We start from the raw sequence: 21677 nt of genomic DNA, 5'->3' as shown, positions 1-21677 counted from the left end.
AGAAGGGAGCATGTCGACGTATCTTAATTTTGCAATGGAGTGCTCCCAAAGTTGGACAGCAGTCAGGTTTTATGAATTCCAAGTTGTAATTTGAACACCCTGGGAGAGCACAGAAATTGGTTTCTGAGACTTTATTTTCATAGAGGAGTAGCAAGGCATCCTTACCTTCCACTGAAAGTGAAGCTGAGGTTGTGGCAACTCCGTAGTCATTCTTGGCTTCACAGGTGTAGACAGCTGCATCCTCTGGGAAGGCTTCAATCAACAAAAGTGTGTACTCCTGCCCATCGTGAAGGAATTTGCACTTGAACCCAGTGGATAGCAGCTGCTCCTCTTTGTACCAGGAAATTTTGGGCTGTGGTCTGCCAGATATCACGGCACAGAAGCGAGCAGGCTTCCCAGATTGCACAGTAGCAGGCTGGAGCTCCTGAAGGATTTGGGGTGGTTCAGGAGCTGGAAGCAAATAACAGAAATGAGTCCATGAAAAAGCATAAGGAGGCAGAAGACCAAGCAAAACCCTCTGATGCCTTGTTGCTGGGTGGTTACATGTCTGCAAACACAACCTTGGAACTGTGGTATCTTTACTTGCCTAAGGATATTAAAACACTCTTTGTCAGAGGGAAGATTTTGTTCTCAAGTAGAGGAAATAGCTTCAAAATTTTTTTTTTATATTTTGGGGTGAGGTGCTGTGAGTTCCAAGTTCCTCAGTATTATATGGTTACTCTGGTTCCAGGTTGGGCATCACAATGGATACCAAAAAGAATTCTAGCACAATTTCCATGTGCTACCTATTTTTTTGGAGTCATTTGAGCAAATCATGTGGTTCACTGCATTTAGGTTTGCTTGATTTGCAAGTGTCTATGTATATGTCACAGTCATTTCATTATATACAGGTGCCAGTGAAAGGCAATAAGTTCTGAATAGATGAATATTTCAGATCTAACTAACTACAACTTACTACATTTAACAGAGTTCTGCTTTCTAGTTATGTTAGGTAAGGCATATTCTTAGTGGTGGTTGAGTGGGTGTGGCTAGGTAAATCAAATACCCAGAAATATGGAGAAATAGATAATCTGAGGCTGGGGTTGGACGTCATTATAGAAAAGATGTTTATTTCTTGATGCATCAGTTTCCCTACCAGCTATACAGAGATTAAAAATAACTGGGCTCCATGATCATTTGATTGGCTAGGGACTTCGTGATGTTTGGCAAATGGTCACCTTTGTGAATCTTAAGGTGACCGATAATGTTTCTCCTTGTGCCTCAAGAGTATTTTTTAGGAGATAGCGCCCAGGATAGGGATGGGAAGGAGGCTCCATTTCCTCCTTGTATCTAGCTAGGTCTCAGATCTCTCCCAGCTGTAAATTGGGCACTAAGATGCCCAATGAGGAAAGCAGAGGTTTAATGGCGCCCTCCTGGAGACAGTACAGGCTCTTCGGGAGTGCTTGCTTGTGGAATTCCTCCTCCAGAGTAAGAGCCCCTGATCTTCATGCATCTGAACACTGCCTGTGGCTCCCTTCCCAGCCCTCCGTGGTCTCAAAGGGGATCTTTGGTTCTCTGAGGCCCTCTACTTCAGAGGCTGGAATTGTCCCCATCATTTATATAGCAGCACTATTATACTTAAGCGGTTAAAGTAGAGGGCAGAGAACTAAAAGCATTTACTGCTATGTCTACAAAACCATTTGTAGTACATTCTAGTCAATGCATCGTGGATATGCAATCGGGTTGATCAACTAAATGAGAATCTGGCCTCTAGGCACTTCTTGGAAATGAGATCTCAATATTCCTTTTAACAACTCTTCTCCCTTTTCTGTGGGGATAACATGAAAATAAATGTAGCTGCATCCATCCAAGGACCATGAGCTCTTTAGAATTTGTCCAGAAACTACCAGAGAATTAGTGACTTAATAAAGATTATTCCCGATGGATCTGACACTGTGTGTGAGGTGTCTGGGAAATAGAGGCCAGATTCTTGTGTACAGTGAGCAAAGAACTGCTAATGTACACCCGGTGGTAAAATAAGAAGCAGCTACATTTACTGAAGTTAATGGGAGGGGGTGCTCAGGGCTTGCAGATCTGCGCCAACAGAAGCAAAGAGGGGGCATGAATGGGAAAAGTGGTGCCGGGACAGCAGAGGATCAGGAAGAACAGAGACAAATCAGGCTTTCAGATTTTAAAAGATGTGCACCCCGCCCTAGGAATTGATTGGCAATCATCTCTGTAGATGTGGGTGACAGAAATGATTGACAGGGTGCTGAGTCATATCAAAGGCACCTAATAGGCATGACTCTCCCAGAATTCACTCTGTTTTAACCACATGCATGGTAGTATGCGGTCCTGTGTAGGAACCTTTAATGAAGTTTGAAGGGGGAAGAAGTTACTGAAGGTCATGCCATGGGTTCCAACATGCATGTTCTCTGGCCTGGAGCTTTAGGGATTTCCTGGGTCTTTATTACTCTTACTGTTGCTCCTCCTAGCACAGAGGAAGCAGGACTGACCTGAGGGTGTTGCCCAAATGCAGGTGGATGGAAGGTGAGTGGTCTCTCAGCCTCAATTGTGCTATGTGTACTAGATCCACAAAATATGTGTAAGTTTCTACCTACGTACCATTGACATAAAGAGTCACAGAACTCCTGTTCCTTCCTGCCACAAAGGTGTATTCGCCCGCATCACTATGCCTAGTCTCGGAGATAAACATCCTGTGGATTCTCCTCTCCACCACATACTGGTGTCGTTCTTGAACTTGGAAATTGATTTCGATGCCATCTTTATACCAGTGGGCATCAACATCGTCTTCATTGACCTCAAACTCAACGACAGCACGCTGTTTTTCAATGACCTGTTCATGGGGCAACATAAAAAGAAAGCTGAAAACTTACCTGGTTTCCTTTCAGTTAATCCATTTTAAAACTGTTCATTTGAAGAGCATGCAAAACCTTCATGTTACAATAAAAGTTGGCTGACCATAGCATATTTTAAATTTTTTTCTGTCTAGTCTGGATAAATGGTAGAAATTTATTTTGTAAAGAATCCTGCTTACACCTGCACTAATTAGCAAGGTTACCCAAAGGGACAATTACTTCACCTTTAAATGTTTATTTCTTAATTAGTAATAAGTGATATAATGACATTTTATATCTGTGAGCTTTCAGTTATTTATAGAGCTCTTCAAAGTTTATTTAACTTGATTTTTGTATCCTATAGACTTTGTGTAATGGTTCAGATTGGAAAGTAAAGAAGGGAAGACATATCCAGATGAGTAGAGTCCTCATTTAAGGAATTTTGCATGGCTTAAAGTCTCTTAAGTACTATTCTCTTTGAGTGAGCAATGTAATGAAGCTAAACTAGGAAGTCGTTGCTCTGAGCATATTCCCTGCATTAATTATATCATTTGAGAAGACTGGTGCACACAAAGACAAGCTCTGCCAATGCAGAGAACAAAGGTGTTCAGCATCTTTGCTAGAAATGCAGCACTACCTGGGCTGGGATTCTTAGACAGCCCAGGAAATGTTCTCAGCCACTAAGTCTCTGTACACCTGGCTTTTTGTACATAGAAACCCAAAACGATGCCACTTATTCTAAATTTCTTTAATTTTAATTGATGTGCGAACCTCACAATTTAAATTTTAGTTCTTCTCTGGTTGATGCTGCTTGGCAGGTAGTCATTTATTAGACAGTGAAGTTTCTACAGCTGCTTTAATTATTTAGACAGCTGCTCAGGACACATTTATTCCCTAAGTGAGTGGAAACTGTGACTAAATTGATGTCAGCATAAGAATCTAAACCAGTAGCAATGAGCTGATTTCAATCTTTAAAAACCTGCAGTTAGAAAATTTTAAAATCGAAAATTAGAACATGAAACTATGGGCTAGAGATTACTGATGATTTCTCAAAAAGTTCAGCTAGGTAGACAATACCTGAACCTCCTTTTTAATACTTCGGATGCGAACATCTCTGCCTTCTACAAAGAGGTTAGCATTTGACATGTTGCCTCCTGCTACCACCGTGTACTTCCCAGCATCGGACATCCGGGTGGATGGAATCAGAAGGCGGTGAACATATTTCTCCTTCTGAATCTTTATCCTGTGGATGAAATGAAAACTAGAGCTCAGCACATGTGATTCAAGAGAAATTGAGAATTGGTGGGCAGCAGCAAGACAAAATAACTGACCTGTCTACAATCTGCAGTTCTTGGCCATCTTTCATCCATTGGACAGTTATGTCAGGCTCAGAAACCTCACATTCAAACATTGCTCGCTTCTTCTCAAGAACCTTAATGTCCTTAATGTGTTTTCTAAATTCTATATGGCGAGCTGGAAAACAGAATGTAGAAAATTAACATTTAATAGCTTTATCAAAATATAACTCACATAGTGTACCACTCACCCATGTACAGTGTACAAGTCAGTGGCTTCCAGTGCATTTAGAGTTGTGAAGCCATCATAATAATTTTAGAATATATCATTTCCCCCAAAAGGAACCAGGTAGCCTGGCCATCACTCCTTACACTCTTCCCATCACCTCCCATAGAAAGCAGCCACTGATTTATGTCTCCATAAATCTGTTTATTCCGGACATTTCATATAAATGCAAGCATATCATATACGGTCCTTTGTGTCTGGTTTCTTCTGCTTTAACACAAAGTGTTCATTCATATTGTACCATGTATCAGTATTTCCTTTTTATTACTGATTAATGTTTCATTGTAATGATATTTCACATTTTATTTCTCCATTCATCAATTGACAGACTGATGTTTTACATGTTATGCCTGATATCTTTTCTATGGATGTGACAGTTTTGAAACAGTACCTTCTACATAAAGGGTGGCTGTTGAAGTAGCTTTGCCAGCCACAAATGTATAGTCAGCAGCATCTCCAAAGTGAACATTCCTGATGTTTAGGTAGTGTGTGAGCTTTTTGGTTCTCATCTGACACTTGTCAGTAGATTTGATTTCCACACCATTCTTTAACCATTTGTAAGAGATGCCTTCATAGTTTACTGTCACCTCAAAAGTAATGGTGTCTTTCTCCTCAGCATTGATGTCTTTCAGCATGGAGGTAATCATGATTGCTGCAAAGGGGGAAAGAAAAAACACCCAAGGAAATTCTACATAAATATCATGGCATTAGAACAGGTGCAGAGTGAAAACCTGCAATGTTTATAGTATGTGTTTGAGACATGAACTTACATATCTCCCACACATAGGGTTAGCCTAGCTGAGAGAGCTCAGGGAGACTGAATGAAGCATCTTTTTAGGCTGTCTTTTAGTGCTACTATAATTGGAAATTTTATCCAGATGGAGATACTAGTGCCCAAGTCAGTGTGAGAACACACAGTAGATGTTTTAACCGAGAATTTTTGAGTAGATTAAATGGTCAGGAAGGAAAAGTGTCGGATATGGAATAATCACTAGTCTACTGGCTATTTGCATGTATGCATATATATTTACGTGCATGCATATAAATTCTTTACTTACGGGTAACTGTCAAGGTGGCACTGACTTGGTCATTGCCACAGACAAACGTGTACTCCGCTGAGTCCTCTGAGCTAGTGTTCATGATTATCAGCTGATGGAGTTTTCCTTGCACAACTATTTTGAACTTTTCACTCATCTCAATTTCCACTCCGTTCTTCAGCCACATGGATGGCACATTGAAATGGGACACTTCACACTCAAAGGAGGCAGTTTTGGTCTCAGGTACCTCGATACTTTTCATGGTCTTTGTAATATGCAGTGCTTGGGAAAATCAGAGAGCACTTCAGTGAATATATTTTATTTTAAAAAACAGTTGAAACAAAGCAAAGACAAAAGAACAAACAAATACATAGGCAACCTCAGGAAATGCCCTAGGATTGCCTGCTACTCACTCTCCACAAACAACTTGGCTTTGCACTCCAGTTGCCCCACCACTGCTGTGTATTCCCCAGCATCGGTGGAAGAAATGTTCTGCAGCATCAGCTTGTGCACCTTCCTCTCAGAGACCAGTCTGTGCTTATCACTAGGCTTAATCTCCACATTCTTATGGAACCATTTGACTGGAACTGTGTCATGGGAAACACTGACTTCGAAGGCAACAGTGGCATTTTCTAAGGCAGTCACATCCTTTGGCTTCTTGATGATTTTGACAGCTGATGAGGAAAGATGGAGAAATTCAGCAATATGACTAATTGAACTGTAATCGTGGTTGGCTACTTGTAAAGATGTTTCTAGTTAACTTACTTTCAACATGTAGCCTGGCGCTGGCTCCCAGCCTTCCAAGCCTGAATCCATAGACAGACTCATCCACAATGGCACAGTTTTTAATTCTCAGAGAGTAAGTTGTTCCTTTGACTGAGATATCATATTTGTCATTAGACTCTAGCACAACCCCATTTTTGATCCACTGGACGCCTTTGACGTTTGGGTGTGTAAGCTCAACAGTGAAAATAGCATCCTGGGTCTCTGTCACTGTGAGGTTCTTCAGAGTCTTCTTAATTTTGACAGCTAAAGTTGAATTAATGATTGATTTAGAATATTGGCTACCAAGGAAAACAAGCCCTTAGCAAGATCATTGCCCAGTTGTCTTGCAAAACAAGAGTTATCAAGAATTTTGCAGTTACACAGTGCCTTGGTTAAAAAAGCACCTTGTGGTGATTTGCAGAAACCTGGGATCCAGTTAGACATGGATATTGTGCAATGATTTTTCTATACTTGACTGAGATGAGTTTGCACATTCATACCTTAGTAGTTTAGCAGCATGATTGGAGAAAGGTGAAAGAGAACTGGAGAATTAAAGTGTTTGATTTAGTTGTTTGTTAGAAACTAAGAAATGGCTTCATCACATAAACAAATCTGATAAACAACATTGGGCCTCATGATATGTAGCTCAAAAGGAAAGTTTAGCAAATTATAATGATTTTATGAAATGAAGATTTATGTAATAAAAATGGTCATACCATTTTATAACAGCTAAGAAAGCACTATGATTTGGAAAGGACAAATCTGTTATGAAATGACTGACCTTCAACTTTGAGTTTGGCAGATGTTTTGGAAGTGGCCACCTTGTAGGTATATTCTCCAATGTCATCTAACTTGGTGGCCACAATGATAAGTCTCCTTTTGTGGCCGTCGGATTCACTCCTGATGTTGTTACTCAGTGGTAGGCGTTTGCCATCCTTCAGCCATTCACCTTCAGAATCTGGGTTGGCAACTTCACATTCAAACACAGCTTCCTGGGATTCGGCCACAGTCTGATCTGTGAGTGGCTTGGATATGGCACCACCTTTGGAGCATGGAAGCACATGAATGAGTCCTCTCAAATATTTACAGCATAAAGAAATCCTTGGATGATATCAAATATTGCATTTACAACCATAATTCTGAGCATTGTTCAATCTGATAACAGATTTAACACAAATCTTATACACATAAGTCTCTTACTCTAAATACGCATAGCTAATAACCACAGAAAATACTGGAATCAGGAAAATTTTCCAAAGGAAAAGCAACTGTTTAATAGAGAATTCTGAGAACCATATTGCATAGCATGCCACACGGATGGCATTTAATTCAATTTCTCCTTTTTCAGAGCATTCTATTTAGTCCTTTAAAATTCCCTGGGAATATATCAGATACTTGATTGGGGAAAAAAATCTTCCAGGTAAAAATTTCCAAGTCAGTAATGCTTCTATAAGAAACGGGAAATATTTTCCTAGTGTTGACAAAATGTCATCTCTTCCACAAAATTTTCCCTTATTATCCCCACTCCCAACATCCACTCAAAAAATGATAACTGCATTAACAATTTACGTGCCTGTATATCTGTTCCTTCCTAAACTTTTAATTGTTCAAGAAAAAAATACTGTGCCTAATTTGTTTTCATGTCTGGAGTTCCTAGAAGTGTCTGGCTGATGGTAGGTCTTTTAAAATGTTGAGTAAAGTCATATGAGTACTCATTTTTTTCTTGCTTTTGTATATGTAATTTGTATTAAACTTACCAAAGTGCAAGACCTGAAACTTATTTTTGCAAATCTTTTTATAGTCAAATCTCTGAGGAAATCTCATAATGTAAAGAATAAACCAAAAACTTTCACACCAAGTAAATGAAGTAAAATACTTTCTCGTATGATTTGCTGATGTATTAAATGTCACAGACAACACGATTTAATATGAATGCAGTATCTTGATTTCTCTATGCTTAAATTATAACCAATGGAAAAAGTTAATGCTGATTTCTAGTTTTTGTTGATAACTGCTCTACACTTTTGGTTCTTCACCTTAAGAATTCTGGCTGAATGGAAATGGTGTTATTTCTACTTCAGGCCTTAAGAAAAAGATACACAAAGGAAAGATCATTAGCAAGACCATTGCCCAGTTGTCTTGCAAAATAAAAACTTTCATACCTATTTTCAATATTTAAAATATTTATTAGGAACATTTAAAAGTATGAAAGAAGTAAAAGAAGCAAAGTTTAAAGAAGCAAGAATGCTTAAAAAACAAATCTTTGCAGTAAGAAATCTTAAATAAAGCTTGGTTCAGCCAGCATTTATTAATTATCTATAATGGAGAGTGCACAGAAAAACAAAGGCATTTACTCTAGTGTGAGATGCGAAAACAGGAAAAAGAGAAGTATATACTAAGGGCCAGGCCATGAAAGAGGCATTCATAAGGTGACATTGTGGTTGGACACCTTGGAGGATTAAAGAGGGCTTCATGAAAGAGATGGCCTTAGAGTGTTGAGTTAAAGTGTACTCCTAACTCACAAGTCAGCATAAGCAGAGTGGAAAACAGAAGAAAATATGGAGGGAAATAGACAACAGTTTCTTAAATTAAAACAACTGCCCCACATAAGAACTTGGGTTAAACAATGGATGCACCAACCTGCCACGGTAAGTTTTCCAGATGTCATATTTTCTCCAGCATAAAATGTGTATTCTCCTTCATCATCTTTCATCATATTTAGAACTGTTAATTTATATATTTTCCCATGGGCTTCAATTTTATATTTAGAACTGGGTTTGATTTCTTTGTCCTTAAAATTCCATAAGACGTCAATTCCTGAGTGGGACAGTTCAACCTCGAAGACCACGTTTTGGGTTTCTGTACAGGTAATGTCCCGAAGGCCTCTGATAATTTTAATTTCTGGGGAAACAAAATAATTGATTGGTTACTGTCATACTGGGACAATAGAATGTTTAAGATGCTTAAAGTAATGGTTAGTTTCATGGGATAGTCCTTACTTTCCACAGAGAGATCACAGCTGGTTTCGACTCTGCCGACCATCAGCTTGTAAGGACCTTCATCTGAAGCGTGAGTGCGGTTGATCACAAGTCTCTGCTTAGTGCCCTTGACAATGGCTTGTACGCGGTCATCAGGCTTGATTTGTTCATCATTTAGGTACCATTTAACAGAAGTCACATCAGGGACTGAGACCTTACATTCGAGCACAGCCTTGGTACCCTCAATCACATTGACATCTTTTAGAGGAGTGATCACATCAACACCTGCAAAAATAGACATAAAGAAGAGAATTATGAATATGCATTATGTTTAAAATACCTGTTCATTAGAGTTCTCTACCTCACTTGGCAAGCTAAATATACAACTATGTCAGTGACACTCACTGTAGACAGAGACGCGCCCACTGGTGGAGAGACCAAGGGCTGGGATGGTGAAGGAGTAGTTCCCAGCATCTTCCTTGGTCATGTCTTCAATAAGCAGCATGTGGGATTGTTTGTCTATCACGATGTGAACCCTGTCACCATGCTGTACTTCTTGGCCATCTTTCATCCAGACACCTTCCACATTTTCTAAGGAGACTTTAACTTCAAGCTGAACAATGTCACCTTCACAGACTTTTTGATCACTAAGTCCTTGTAGAATAGCAATGGGGCGGGCTGAGAAATAGGGGGAGAAAGAGAAAGGTATGATCATTTTTATCAATAAACCATAAAGGTGCTCATTCACTGCAACTTGACAGAAATAGGAAGACTTACGTTTCATCTTAAGTCTACAAGTTGTCTTTTTCCCATCAATAACAAAGCTGTATTCTCCCTGATCTTCTTTCGTTACATCCTTGACTGTAAGATTCTGACGTCCACGGCGAGATGTAATTGAGTATTTGCCATTAGATTTAAGTTCGACACCATTATGATACCATTTGCCTTCTATATTTTCTGGGGATACAATACACTCTAATTCTCCTGAAAATGATTCTGGAACTTCTATGTCCTGAAGTTCTTTCACAAACTCAACAACAGCACCTGAAGTATAAGACAAGGAATAATTAATTCCTTGGGAGAGTTGTGTATCTAGAACTAGGAAAGAGATAATGTCTTATAAAACGCCTATCTTCCCCATACTATCAGGAATATTCTTAGTATTTGGGTGCTAGTAGACTGAGAAATTTTCAACAAAAGAGTTATTTTGAGTTTTAAATATTTTTTAAAGTAGAGAGTTATATGTCAATAAAAACTTTAAAGTGAATTATTAGAATAATTGCATTTTAAGGGACTCAAATTGTTAAAATTCTTAATTAGGAATATAATTCTACATGTAATTCTCAAAGAATTCTTTTTGGTGAAAGGAAAATTGCATAAAGAATATTATCACAGAATAAAGGTAGCTTTAAAACTTAAGTAATGGTAAAATCATTATTTTCTACCTTCAACAATAAGTTTAGCTGTCGTTTTGATATTTTCATCTTCCACAAGCACACAGCTGTAGTCTTCAGCATCAGATGAATCAATGGTCAGTACAGAGAGGAAGTGAACCTTTCTGTCAGAGTGCATCCTATATTTATCTCCCGTATGAATCTCTATACCGTCTTTATACCATTTCACTTTGATAAATGGCTCTGAAGTTTCACATTCAAATGTTGCCATGGTGTCCTTTTCCTTAGCAATAACATCTTGTAATTCTTGTGTGAAAGTGATCAGTTGCTTGGCTATAGGAAAAAGAAAGCCAGTTGTATTAAATTAAATTCACAATTTGAATAATGTAGAAATAAGTAATGGGGAAAAGAAACTGAATAAAAAAGAACTAGTGGATACTCATGGACATATAGAGACAGGCCCGTCGACATCGAGTCTTTGAAATTACCTTGGACGAGTAAGAATGCGTGACTTGAGGTTTCCCCAGCTATATTGATGGCTTTTACCATGATGCTAGAGGAGTCCTCAGCAGTCACATCTCGTATAACCAATTCACAAACATTATCTTCTGGCCAGTACCAGTAGATTCGGTCGGACCTCTCGATTTTCACACCATTTTTATACCATTCGCACTCAGGGTCTGGTTTTCCCACAACTCTGACTCTGAAGTGTGCATCAGACCCTACGCCTACTGTTTGGCTTTGGATTCTTTCAAAGATCTTGGGTGCCTCCATACTAGGACTCAGTTCAATTTTATCAGGTTTAAATGTTGGAATAGTGATTTTGCCTTCTTCTGCAAGGGCCTTCTTTTCCTCTTCAGTGAGCTCTTTGGTCCAGTGGAGAAGTTCATCTTTTGTCTTCCTGAGGAGCTCTTCATAGGATTCATCTTTCTTCCGGGACTTGAGCTCCACAGCGGTGATGGCCTCATAATAACCCTCTTCTGTTCTGCGTTTGAATTTACTACGCAGCTCTTCTGACTCCTCAGACACTTTTTCGTGTGTAATTCTCTCAGCCCTTTTCAGCTTCACAATTTCTTTGGTTTCCTTAGAGTCAACAGGTCTATCTACCTTCTGCACTTCAAACTGAAGTTTTCCTGGTTCATGCACGTGAAACTCGGGCTTTGGCTCGGGAGCTCGCCTGAGGACAGACCTGAAATCTTCCCTCTGCTGGATCTCAAGTTTCACTTTGTGTTCTATCACACCTTCGGGGTTCTCTGCCGTGACCTTGACTTCCCCTGTATCATAGGACTTGCAGTCCACGATGTCCAGATAATGGATGCCATCGTAGCGGACTCTGAACCTTTTGCTTTTGCGGATGAGCTGACCATTGAGGTACCAGTTGACCTTGGGCTGCGGGTAGCCTGTTACTCGGCAGCGGAATCTAGCTGTCTCCCCTTCCAGCACTCTCACTGGCTCTGGAAACAAAACAATGTCTGGCTTTTGCTTTTCTTTCTGATCTGTTGTCACGCCTGTAAGTGCACCTTCATGAGCCATTCTCTCTAATTCTTCAATTCTCTGTAAGCCTTTCCTCCCCTCAGGCAACTGAGATTCTTCCACAAGACTTTTCTCGTCTTTGACAATAAGAGTGGCAGAGGTATGATCTGTTCCATATTTGTTAGTGGCCCTGCAAGTAATGACACCACTATCCCTAGAGTACGCAACCGCATAATCAAGACTGCAGTATCCAAACTCATTGATCATTCGGAGCCTGTTGGCTGCTTCCAGTGGCTTGCCGTCATGGAGCCATTCCACTACCATGGTTGGGTCACCAATAGGTGTGAGTCTGCACTCAAAGTGGGCAGGCCCAAAGCGCTTCAGCCTCAAGGAAGTGAGTTTTTTCTTGAAAAATGGTTTCTGTTGTTTCTCCTTATCATAGAGGTCACCTTCTTCCCACTGCTCTTGCCCATATCGCAAATGGAGGGGCTCCAGTTCTGGGGCTGCGATCTCCTTGGCTCTGTATGTCCCTCGTGGGATGATTAACCTTCTCTCTGGTTCAGGCTCTGCGAACTCTACTTCGACATTGACTTTGCACCTTGTGGTGTCTCGGCCAGCCTTATTAATAGCAGTTGCAGTGTACCAGGCAGAGTCTTGGCTGGCAGTGGAGTCGATTTTAAGGAAAGCCTCTCCTTTGGTTCCTTCAATCCTATAAAGAGTGAAAAAAAAATCAATATAGAAGTAACATCATTTCCTTGATTATTGTATTTGTGTAATAGGCTCGGCTTCACTATTACCACACAAACTTACCTGATTCTCGGATATTTATGAGGTACAATGATGTCACTGTTCTTTAACCATACGATGTCAGGGTTAGGGTTACCCGTAGCTCTGACTTTCATTTCAAGTCGGGAACCTTCCTTTATGTTGAGATTTTTTAGTTTTTCCACAAATGCTGGTTTTATCTGATGTTCCGCAGCTGAAAGAGAAAAGTCAGGATTTAGAGTGAGTGGGGCTGAAAATACCTGTTTAGAAGACAAGTGATAAGGTATTTTGTTTTTATTTTATTTTACCTTCCACAGTTAATGTCACTGAAATTGAAGATTTGCCTGCCCTGTTTTGGGCAACCACAGTCCACTCCCCAGAATCACTGGGTGTTGCAGGGACGATAATCAGAGATTGGGTGCCATCTTCTTTAATGACTACTTTATGGGTATAATCATTGACAATTTGCTGGCCTGTTCAAAAATAAGTGCAAAAACAGATTTAAAGTAGTTATAGTTTATTGTTGGACACACACACAAGCTTGTTTTTATGTTTAATGATTCACGAGGAAAAGAAGCTCACACACTTACCTTCGTGAAACCAGAATGTCTCTGGCATAGGTCTACCCACAACCTTCAAGTCAAATCTGGCAGTCTGTCCTTCTAAACATTTGAAAGAAGTAGGTTTTAACACGAAGACTGGTTTATATAGTCTCTCAAGTTGTGATTCATCTGCTTCCTCCAGTCTACGTCCAGGGGACATCCGGGCGGGGGACATCCGTGCAGGAGACATCCGTGCAGGGGACATCCGTGCAGGGGACATCCGTGCAGGGGACATTCGTATAGGAGACCTGCTCACTGAACGTGGAGACACAGACCTGGAGATCAAAAAGCAACACAGAATATTTTCATGAGGCATACAGAAAATTCAGCAAACCAGACCTCTTTCTGTCTTGTTTTATTTTAGAATTATTATACACTTTAGAAAGCACTTCATATTCACTAAGATCCAAAACAGAATTTAAATTATTTTTGTACACAAAGCTATGTTACTTTTATATCCTCAATCTTGATCAGTAGTCATTTAACATATCCCAGTGTCTAGGCTCAAAACTTTGAAAGAGGCTGGGCGTGGTGGCCCATGCCTGTAATCCCAGCACTTGGGAGGCTGAGGCAAGAGACTCATTGCAAGTTCAAGATCAGCCTGGGCTACAAAGTGAGCTCGAGGCCAGCCTGAACTGTGTAGCAAGACCCTGTCTCAAAAAGCAAAAACAAAAACCTTGAAACAGTCCTTTATACTGTATCTGACTACCATGCCTTCTTTTTTTTACTACCAAAGTATTGGTTTATTGAATTAACCAATAAATGTACAGTATTTATGGAAAAAGAAAAAATATATATTTTTTACCTAAGAGGAGTAAAAATATAGAAATCATATTTGGAAACAAATAAAACCCTATCCATAGATTGCAGCCAGACCAGCCTTGACTTAGAGTTCCGGTATCATCACTCCAGGCTGGATGAACTAAGGCAAATGTCATGGGCTCTTGGAGCCTCATTGCTCTCATTTCCAAAATAGCACCAATATTTCCTATGTAATTGTATAAGTTAAGGTTAACATCTGTAAAGATCACATGCAAATAAACAAAAGCCACTATAACAGTAGCAAAATGAATAGTACGTTACACTGATAAAAATTCTTTGCTCATCTTAGGTAAGGCCAAGAAATAAAAATTCTTTGCACTTGTTGATATTGCCCATGGTAAATTTCTGTGATACTTCAACTCTTGAATTTTCATTTGTTGTTTTCCTCCTATATAGCAGCAATCTACTAGGATGTTTGCTGTTTTAATATAACTTAAGTACTAACAACCCCAAATTATTACAAGTCTTACCTGATTCTGCTCACTGGTTCTGGTGTGGGTATGTATGTTGGAGCTCCAAGTGGTGCAGCAGGCTCTACATACAACTTCCCTGAGCAAATTGCATTTCCTTTAATATTGCTGGCAAATGCAGTATAGATTCCTTCATCTTCAGGAAGAACAACAGGTATGCGCAGACTAGCTCTGCCATCTTGTAGAAAGTCCATTTGGTATCTTTCTCCATGTTTGATGCGCTTGCCATCTTTGTACCATGCGATCTGCAACGGATACAACACATATGTGAATAAAATTTGGAAAAAGCAGTTGCAGCATACATTATGTGTCTCTTTATTATGGTATGATTCATGTTTATATTTTACCTTGGGTAAGGGATATCCAGACATCTTGCAATGAAAAGTGACACCCATCCCCTCAAGAATTCTATAATTCTTGAGTCTCAAATCAAATCCTGATTCAATAGCCTCAGATTCAGAAATGTCAACGGCCATCCTTTCTTCTCCATCTTCCTCAAGAAGTTCTTCTAAAGTAGTTTTTATTATTCTGTACTCAATTTCTTTAATAAGTCTCTCTTCAAAGGAAGAAATGTGGAATTCCTATGCAGCAAAGAGATGGTTTGTTAGAAAGCTATAGCCCCAGTGTTAGACATTCTTTAAGGCTATGTATTAGTTTATATGTATTAGGCTTACTGAACTTTCTAATTGGAAGGAGATTCCAGAAGGAGATTTGGTTTGTTCTGCTTTGGTTTTGAATCTGCATAAAAGTCATCTTTGCCAGTGATGCTCCAGTATCTTGTGTAAAATGGTATTTGCAGAGTATAGAGGTTTTGGGGGGATGTTTATCAGACAGATAGATGAAGGCTCTTGCTGTGCTGACATCTATTGAGTGTATGTAATATCTATTTCTAAAGTGACATTTTGTGGCATATCTGTAGTCCCTATTTCTCAAGTTTCAGGTGCAATGCATCATGAAGATTAAGGAAACTTGTCAACAGTGAATTTGAACCTACAAATACCTGGTTGCCTAACCTTGACCCCATCACTTGAAAATTAAAACATCAGACAAATAAATAAAAATGGGTATTGTGGGAGGTAAGTGTAATTTATGAAGTGGACTAAGTTTTTGTGGTTATGCTTACCTGGTCTTCTACAAAAGTTCTGACCATTACAGTATCTTTGGCCATTTTCTTCCTAATTAAGGCCTGCTCTTTTTCATACTCTTTTTCATACTCAGAATATACAAATCCAGGCGCTATTTCTCCAACTTTCGGTTCTTGAACAAAGGCAGTTGTTTGTGTGTGGTAAAACATTTCTTGCTGGGACCTCATCAGTGCCTCGTAATCAGCTAGAAGTGAAGAGCATACGTTAATTCTTGTTGTTCTTAGTAAAAAGCACTTATGTCCCTATTTAATCAGGCAAGCCATTTGCTGGGGCAAGTTGATAAAAAAAGCCAGACTTTCTAAATTTCTACTTTCAAAGTACTCAGGAAATGTTAGTCTGAATTTTGAAACTGAAGTTCCGCTAACAAGTCAAACCATTATAAACAGAATTTTATATCAACACTAACTTGGAATCTACCCTAGAGGTCTTTCTGATTTGCTGTGTAGTTATTATTATTCATCTACCTTCCTGAGTCCTGTGTATTTTAGCTGTTAAATGGCATAGATAAGGTAACTTTCCCTAAGGGATGTTGGGCAGATCAAATGAGACAGACTGTGGATGTAAATGTGAACCTATGAATACACTGTTCTATGTGTGAATGTGATTGCTTTCTTTAAAAAAACTATCAATATTAAAAATCCTAAATTCTTGCTTTTCTTTAAAATGTCAGAAGCTTTAGCAACATTGGGCTTGGCACATGCTTGCCTGGCAACAGCACATTGGAGCTGGGGAGCTATGGCTCCTCAAAGAGGCAAGGCACACGTTCTCCAGGTTACCACTGCTTCAGTGGGCTCAAATTTTTCTTGCCCGGACTGAAGGCAACTGGGTCTAGAACCCCTGCATCTTTTGAGGGAAAGAGAAACTATCCACTACACCAAATAGAAATGATTGCTAGGACTTCTGAAGTTCTTCCCTAGTTTGACTTGTGAGGCCATGTGGGCTCAAACATTTACTATGCAGCTGAGGCCAAAAGAGAAGTCTCAGAACGGGGACAGTGTGTGGCACTATTGACCAGCACAGGGTGTAGCGCTTCACTGTGTCTCACTTTTATCACGCACGTGTGAACTAGAGATGCACGTACCTTCTTTTATTTTATTTATTTATTTATTTATTTATTTATTTATTTTTAAGAATAAAAGAAGGATAACATAATAATAGGGGGGGCCTAGCAAATTACAGACAAAATGGTAGGAAATTATCAATGGTTATTGTTTTACGTATTATTATCTACAAAATAGTTTCTCAGGAAAACAAATAGACAAATAATAGTGAGTTACAGACAAAAGAGGTAGGAGATTATCAATAGTTGTTGTACTATACTTTGGTATCTTCAAAGTGGCTTCTAAAGAAAATAAATAGAGCTATACATGATTGACCTATTGAAAAATCATTATTCTCAATGGTTGTTGTAGGAAACACATAATAATAAACATACATTATGAAATAGGATAGGAACATTACAAACTTAACACAGTTATGGATAGATTAGTAGGAAAATATCAATGGCTGCTGTAATATGTGGTGGTATCTTCAAAGTGGTTTCTCAGGAAGACAGAGATATGCAAGAAGGATCTAATAAGTAGTTACAGCCTAAGGGTTGTCAAAAATAGCATATTACCTCCTCACCAGTGACTCCTTTCACTGAGGTATGATGGCTGGAAGGAAGGCCAGGATTGAAAAGAAGGACCGAGAGACTTGCACCTGTGTCTAACAACAGGCTGTTTTCTTGTTCCTCCATAGTCATGATTACCCAGGACTCCTCAATGGAGATGACGGTCCGGCCAGAGGGAGAAGGCAGACCATGCCCCAAGCCCTCTCATTCCTGTTGGACTAACTGGTAGCATGGGTCTGAGCTCTGGGGCCTCCACCTCAGAGGGCAGACCGATCTCCAGTGGTCTCCTTTGCATCCAGGGCATGGCCCATGGGGCCTCTTAGGGCAGTTCCTCTTGAGGTGGCCTGGCTTTTAACAGTGGTAGCAGATGAATGCAGTTGTCGAGTTCTTCTTGGAGCCCTGGGAATCAGACCTGGGATCTGTTTCTCTTAGTGGTGCAGCAAAAGCAGCTGCTTTTTCTCAGTCTCTTTGTTTTCTCTCCTTGGCCTCCTCCTCATCATGGCTGTAGAATACTGAGGAGGCAATTCTTACTAACATCTCAAGTGAGCTATCTGGGGTGAAAGCCATTCTTTGTAGCTTTTTCTCTTGCACGTACCTTCTTCAAGTAAGGAAGCAGAGGCAGAAATTTCTCCGTGCTTGTTACGAATAACAATAGTGTACTCTCCAGCGTCATCGGCAAAGGTCATAGAAATCACCAGTCTGCATTCACCAGTTTGCTTGTTGTAACTTACTTTGTATCTTTATGGAAATAAATAAATAAATAAATAAATAGTGTCAGTCATAAATAACTTTCTTATGAGTAGAAGAATTGAAACTTTTTGGTGATTGGATCCATGGTATAAAATTCAATGATCCCAGACATATGACTAAATTCTACTGTACCCTCTAATTATAAAATGGCTGAAAATTGAGAAAATGTATGGCCATGAGAAAGGATGGTAAAACAAATTAAATTATTATTTTAAGGAATACTTAGATATTTTGTAATATTCTTTAAATAAATACTAAAATAAGAATATAATACAGCATATGAAAATAAGAGGCTTCAATGTTTATGTTAGTAAATGATGAGGTCATTTAAAAACAGGTATTTTCTCTTTGTTCATTATTTCAGTGAGGATCAAATGAATAATCAACACAATACATTCCTTTTAAATATTTTAGTACAAGTCTCTGGAAAATTATATTTCTTCATATTAAATTAAGGCCCCTACACTTTCAGATCATCAGTTTGGCCTTTTCTGACTGAAAGGAAAATCACAGGAAATTTAGAATTAAATTTTACACTCAGTTGCAATCAATTTGTTAGCATAGATTTTCATAGCTTTCTATTTTTTAGTGACTTAATTGTTAGACGTTTTTATTGAAAGTTGTCTCAAATTCTTTCTGGAAGAGTGTGTGTGTGTGTATAAGAGTTTCTATTTCATGACTCTGTCAGTGAATAGGATATAAAGAAATGCATCTTCCACGTAGTTGATACATAGCTTCATTTCTAAGTAAAACTCTGTATAAAAATGTGGAAAGACCTCAGAACGACTCTGAAGGCTCCATAGTGAAAGAGCCTGCCTTCCAGAATTGATGGAATAAGAAATTTTACTTCTTTCTAGGTTGTGTACACATATTACAAAAGTCTCAGAGAACGCATCATTCAGTCATCAAAATACCTGTATCCAGTGGTGAGAGGAACACCAGATTTTTTCCAGTAGACATGGGGCTTTGGATTGCCACCAACCTGGCATTCAAACACAACACTCCCACCTTCCACTAGCTTCTGCACCACTGGTTTTGTAATGAAGAAAGGTGCAGCAGGTTCTCCAGGCCCCGCTTGCTCCTCTGTGATGCTGGTTTCCGCCATGACCACATCTCTTGACTCGACAAAGCTGGAAAGAGAATTCCTTTCCTGTTAGCTTATGGTTTGCAACTTAGCCAATACTAAGGGGATGAAGTATCAAAACTGGCAAAAAAATGTCTTACCGTTTCTCTTCTGTGGTATATTTCTCAGTCACAGTTGTTTCTTTTTCAAACTCTTCTGACACTAGAAGACAAAAGTTTCTCATTGAAGTGAGCCATTTAGTCTGTTTCATGAGTGACCCCTGTCATGAGTGACAGTGCTTAGCACTGTCAGTTAAGTGGAGCCCACCACATGCCCCAAATTCCAAAAAGCGACAGCTTTGTCAGGTGTGCAGAATCTGCACTGGGAAAAGGAGTACAGTGCAAGGACAGCCACTAACCCTGGACTGCCAGGTAGCAGGACGTGCTAACGGTGCCAGCCTCGTTCACAGCGCTGCAAGTGAACCGCCCGCTGTCTTCCGCAAAGGCTTCACGAATCATAAGTCGGGCGATTCCACTCTGGAAGGTTATCTGGAAATCAATGGAACTTTCGATTTGGTAGTCTTCTCTGTACCACGTCACTTTGGGGGATGGGTATCCAGAGATGTGGCATTCCAAGGTGACAGATTCACCTTCTATGACAGTTACATTTTTCAAGCCCTAAAGGGAGAAGAAAAAGGAGATATTGATATATGTGCATATTCATGAGTCATCTCTGTGTGGTGTAACAAATGTGGGGTTTGAACTTGTATATTAAATTGCCACAAAATGCCTTTTCATCAGGACTCCAGAACTATGAGCACAGAGACTCATTTTGAAATTGGAATATTCCCAATTTAAAATTAATGCAAGGCACTTCCAACTCCCAACAGGGGAATTAGATTAATACTACATAATCAGGAAATTCTGCACCTTCTGTCACTGTCACATATTCAAATCCTAAGGAAAAAAAGCTGGAAGGTAGAGCAGCAAACACCACCCCTTTGACAGTGCTCTGCCTCTTATCTCCCCTTGGAGCCCATCTGTCTTTCTTGCGGGTTCTCCTTCTGAGGAGCTGCTTATTATCACTGTCTCTATTTTATGAGGCTGATGTACGCTTTCTCTGATGGCAAGGCAAAAATTTCAGAGAGGACTGGATTGGTCTTTATGTCTCTACAGCTCCCTCTGATACGGTTGGAACCTCATTAAATCCACTGAATACTGGAAGGATACTCAACACACAGAATTCTCCATTTCCTTGCCAAATAGAATAGGGTGTGAAAATTACTTACAATTATTTGTAAACCCACTAATGCCATTTTCCTAGAAGTCTGAGAAACTGACCTTTACAAACACATATTAAAGCGCTTTAACCCAGTAAGAATAGTGGCCCAGTCAACATCTTTACTCACCGAGACTAAGGTTGGTGGAGTAACAGGAATCTCAACAGGTGCAGGCACTCTTGCTGTTTCTGCTACCTAGAATTTTTACAAAGGATGTTACAAAAACGCACATGAAATTAAGGATTAGGGGAAATCTCGTAACTCTTGACACACGGGAAATTATGAAACGTCCCCTGATCCATAGTATTCTTGGTCACAGGGAGTCTGATCACAGTAAAGGAGGAAGGCAGCTCTTCTGACCGGCTGGCCTCTCTGCTGTGGGAGTGGAATTAATACCCAGCACGCAACTGCCACCAACCTTGGCTTCACGCCTGTGCAGGAGCTCCAAGTGCTCTTCGCGGACTGCAGTGCCGGTGATGCTCACCCCTACTTCCTTTTTCACTTCAATGCCAGCCTGGCTCTTGTAAGTGTCTGGCAGGTCCGCGAAGGGAAACTGTGGCGAAGGGGTGGGCTCGGCCCTGACTCTCGTCTCACCAGGCTTCACAGTAGGAGCTTTCACCGACTTGGTGATCTTCTGAGCAGATGTGGCTGACAGCTCCTTTTGTAATGTGGCAATAGCGCTACCGGCTATCGATGCCTAGGTGGAAAAGGAGTCAGAAAAGAAAGTCACTCAGAGGTGCTTCGCCACTCAGTGCATTCCTGCGCTCAGTCTTGGTCTGGTTTTTAATGCTGTTATTACAGTTATAAAGAAAAGTCAGAGATAAGCCAATTACTTCCTGTTAGTTTGTAAAATAACTTTTAAAATATTATTTTTAAAGAATCATAGAAATTCCTTATTTTACAGCTGTTATAAAGAACCAAGGATCTTCTCGAGCCTGATTATGAATTTTCATGTAACCGTCCTGATAAATGCTGCACTTCAAAATACTACAGTGGGAATTCAAACTCAGGAACTTATTAAAATATTTGGTAAAGCCTAACACTACTGTGAAATTTCACTTTTGGGTTTCAGTCACAATTCTATATGAAAAACAAAAGTGGAGA

At 39.7% G+C, this 21677-nt stretch overlaps 1 protein-coding gene across 4 annotated transcripts in view; it reads right to left on the bottom strand.

Annotated features, from left to right (window-relative positions):
* Ttn (titin) overlaps window positions 1–21677 on the bottom strand; it is a 271046-nt gene that overhangs the window by 227023 nt on the left and 22346 nt on the right. For all 4 annotated transcript variants that reach the window (XM_005373372.1, XM_013512608.1, XM_013512603.1 and 1 more), the window contains 27 exons: window positions 20992–21270; window positions 20703–20768; window positions 19713–19971; window positions 19456–19516; window positions 19146–19361; window positions 18077–18219; window positions 15848–16053; window positions 15072–15305; window positions 14725–14969; window positions 13421–13707; window positions 13139–13303; window positions 12876–13044; window positions 11081–12774; window positions 10644–10925; window positions 9976–10242; window positions 9604–9876; window positions 9220–9483; window positions 8861–9121; window positions 7002–7262; window positions 6221–6484; window positions 5869–6129; window positions 5477–5737; window positions 4810–5070; window positions 4169–4310; window positions 3915–4080; window positions 2605–2836; window positions 166–450 (listed from right to left, as the gene is read on the bottom strand). In XM_005373372.1, coding sequence (XP_005373429.1) covers window positions 166–450; window positions 2605–2836; window positions 3915–4080; window positions 4169–4310; window positions 4810–5070; window positions 5477–5737; window positions 5869–6129; window positions 6221–6484; window positions 7002–7262; window positions 8861–9121; window positions 9220–9483; window positions 9604–9876; window positions 9976–10242; window positions 10644–10925; window positions 11081–12774; window positions 12876–13044; window positions 13139–13303; window positions 13421–13707; window positions 14725–14969; window positions 15072–15305; window positions 15848–16053; window positions 18077–18219; window positions 19146–19361; window positions 19456–19516; window positions 19713–19971; window positions 20703–20768; window positions 20992–21270 — 7504 coding nt within the window. The remainder of the gene's footprint in view (window positions 1–165; window positions 451–2604; window positions 2837–3914; window positions 4081–4168; window positions 4311–4809; window positions 5071–5476; window positions 5738–5868; window positions 6130–6220; window positions 6485–7001; window positions 7263–8860; window positions 9122–9219; window positions 9484–9603; window positions 9877–9975; window positions 10243–10643; window positions 10926–11080; window positions 12775–12875; window positions 13045–13138; window positions 13304–13420; window positions 13708–14724; window positions 14970–15071; window positions 15306–15847; window positions 16054–18076; window positions 18220–19145; window positions 19362–19455; window positions 19517–19712; window positions 19972–20702; window positions 20769–20991; window positions 21271–21677) is intronic.

Source organism: Chinchilla lanigera, unplaced genomic scaffold (assembly GCF_000276665.1).
Source record: "Chinchilla lanigera isolate Chin_1 unplaced genomic scaffold, ChiLan1.0 scaffold00002, whole genome shotgun sequence".
In the NCBI taxonomy this organism is placed as follows: Eukaryota; Metazoa; Chordata; class Mammalia; order Rodentia; family Chinchillidae; genus Chinchilla; species Chinchilla lanigera.
Note: the sequence above shows the minus strand (reverse complement) of the source record. Positions and strands in the feature narration are given on the sequence as shown.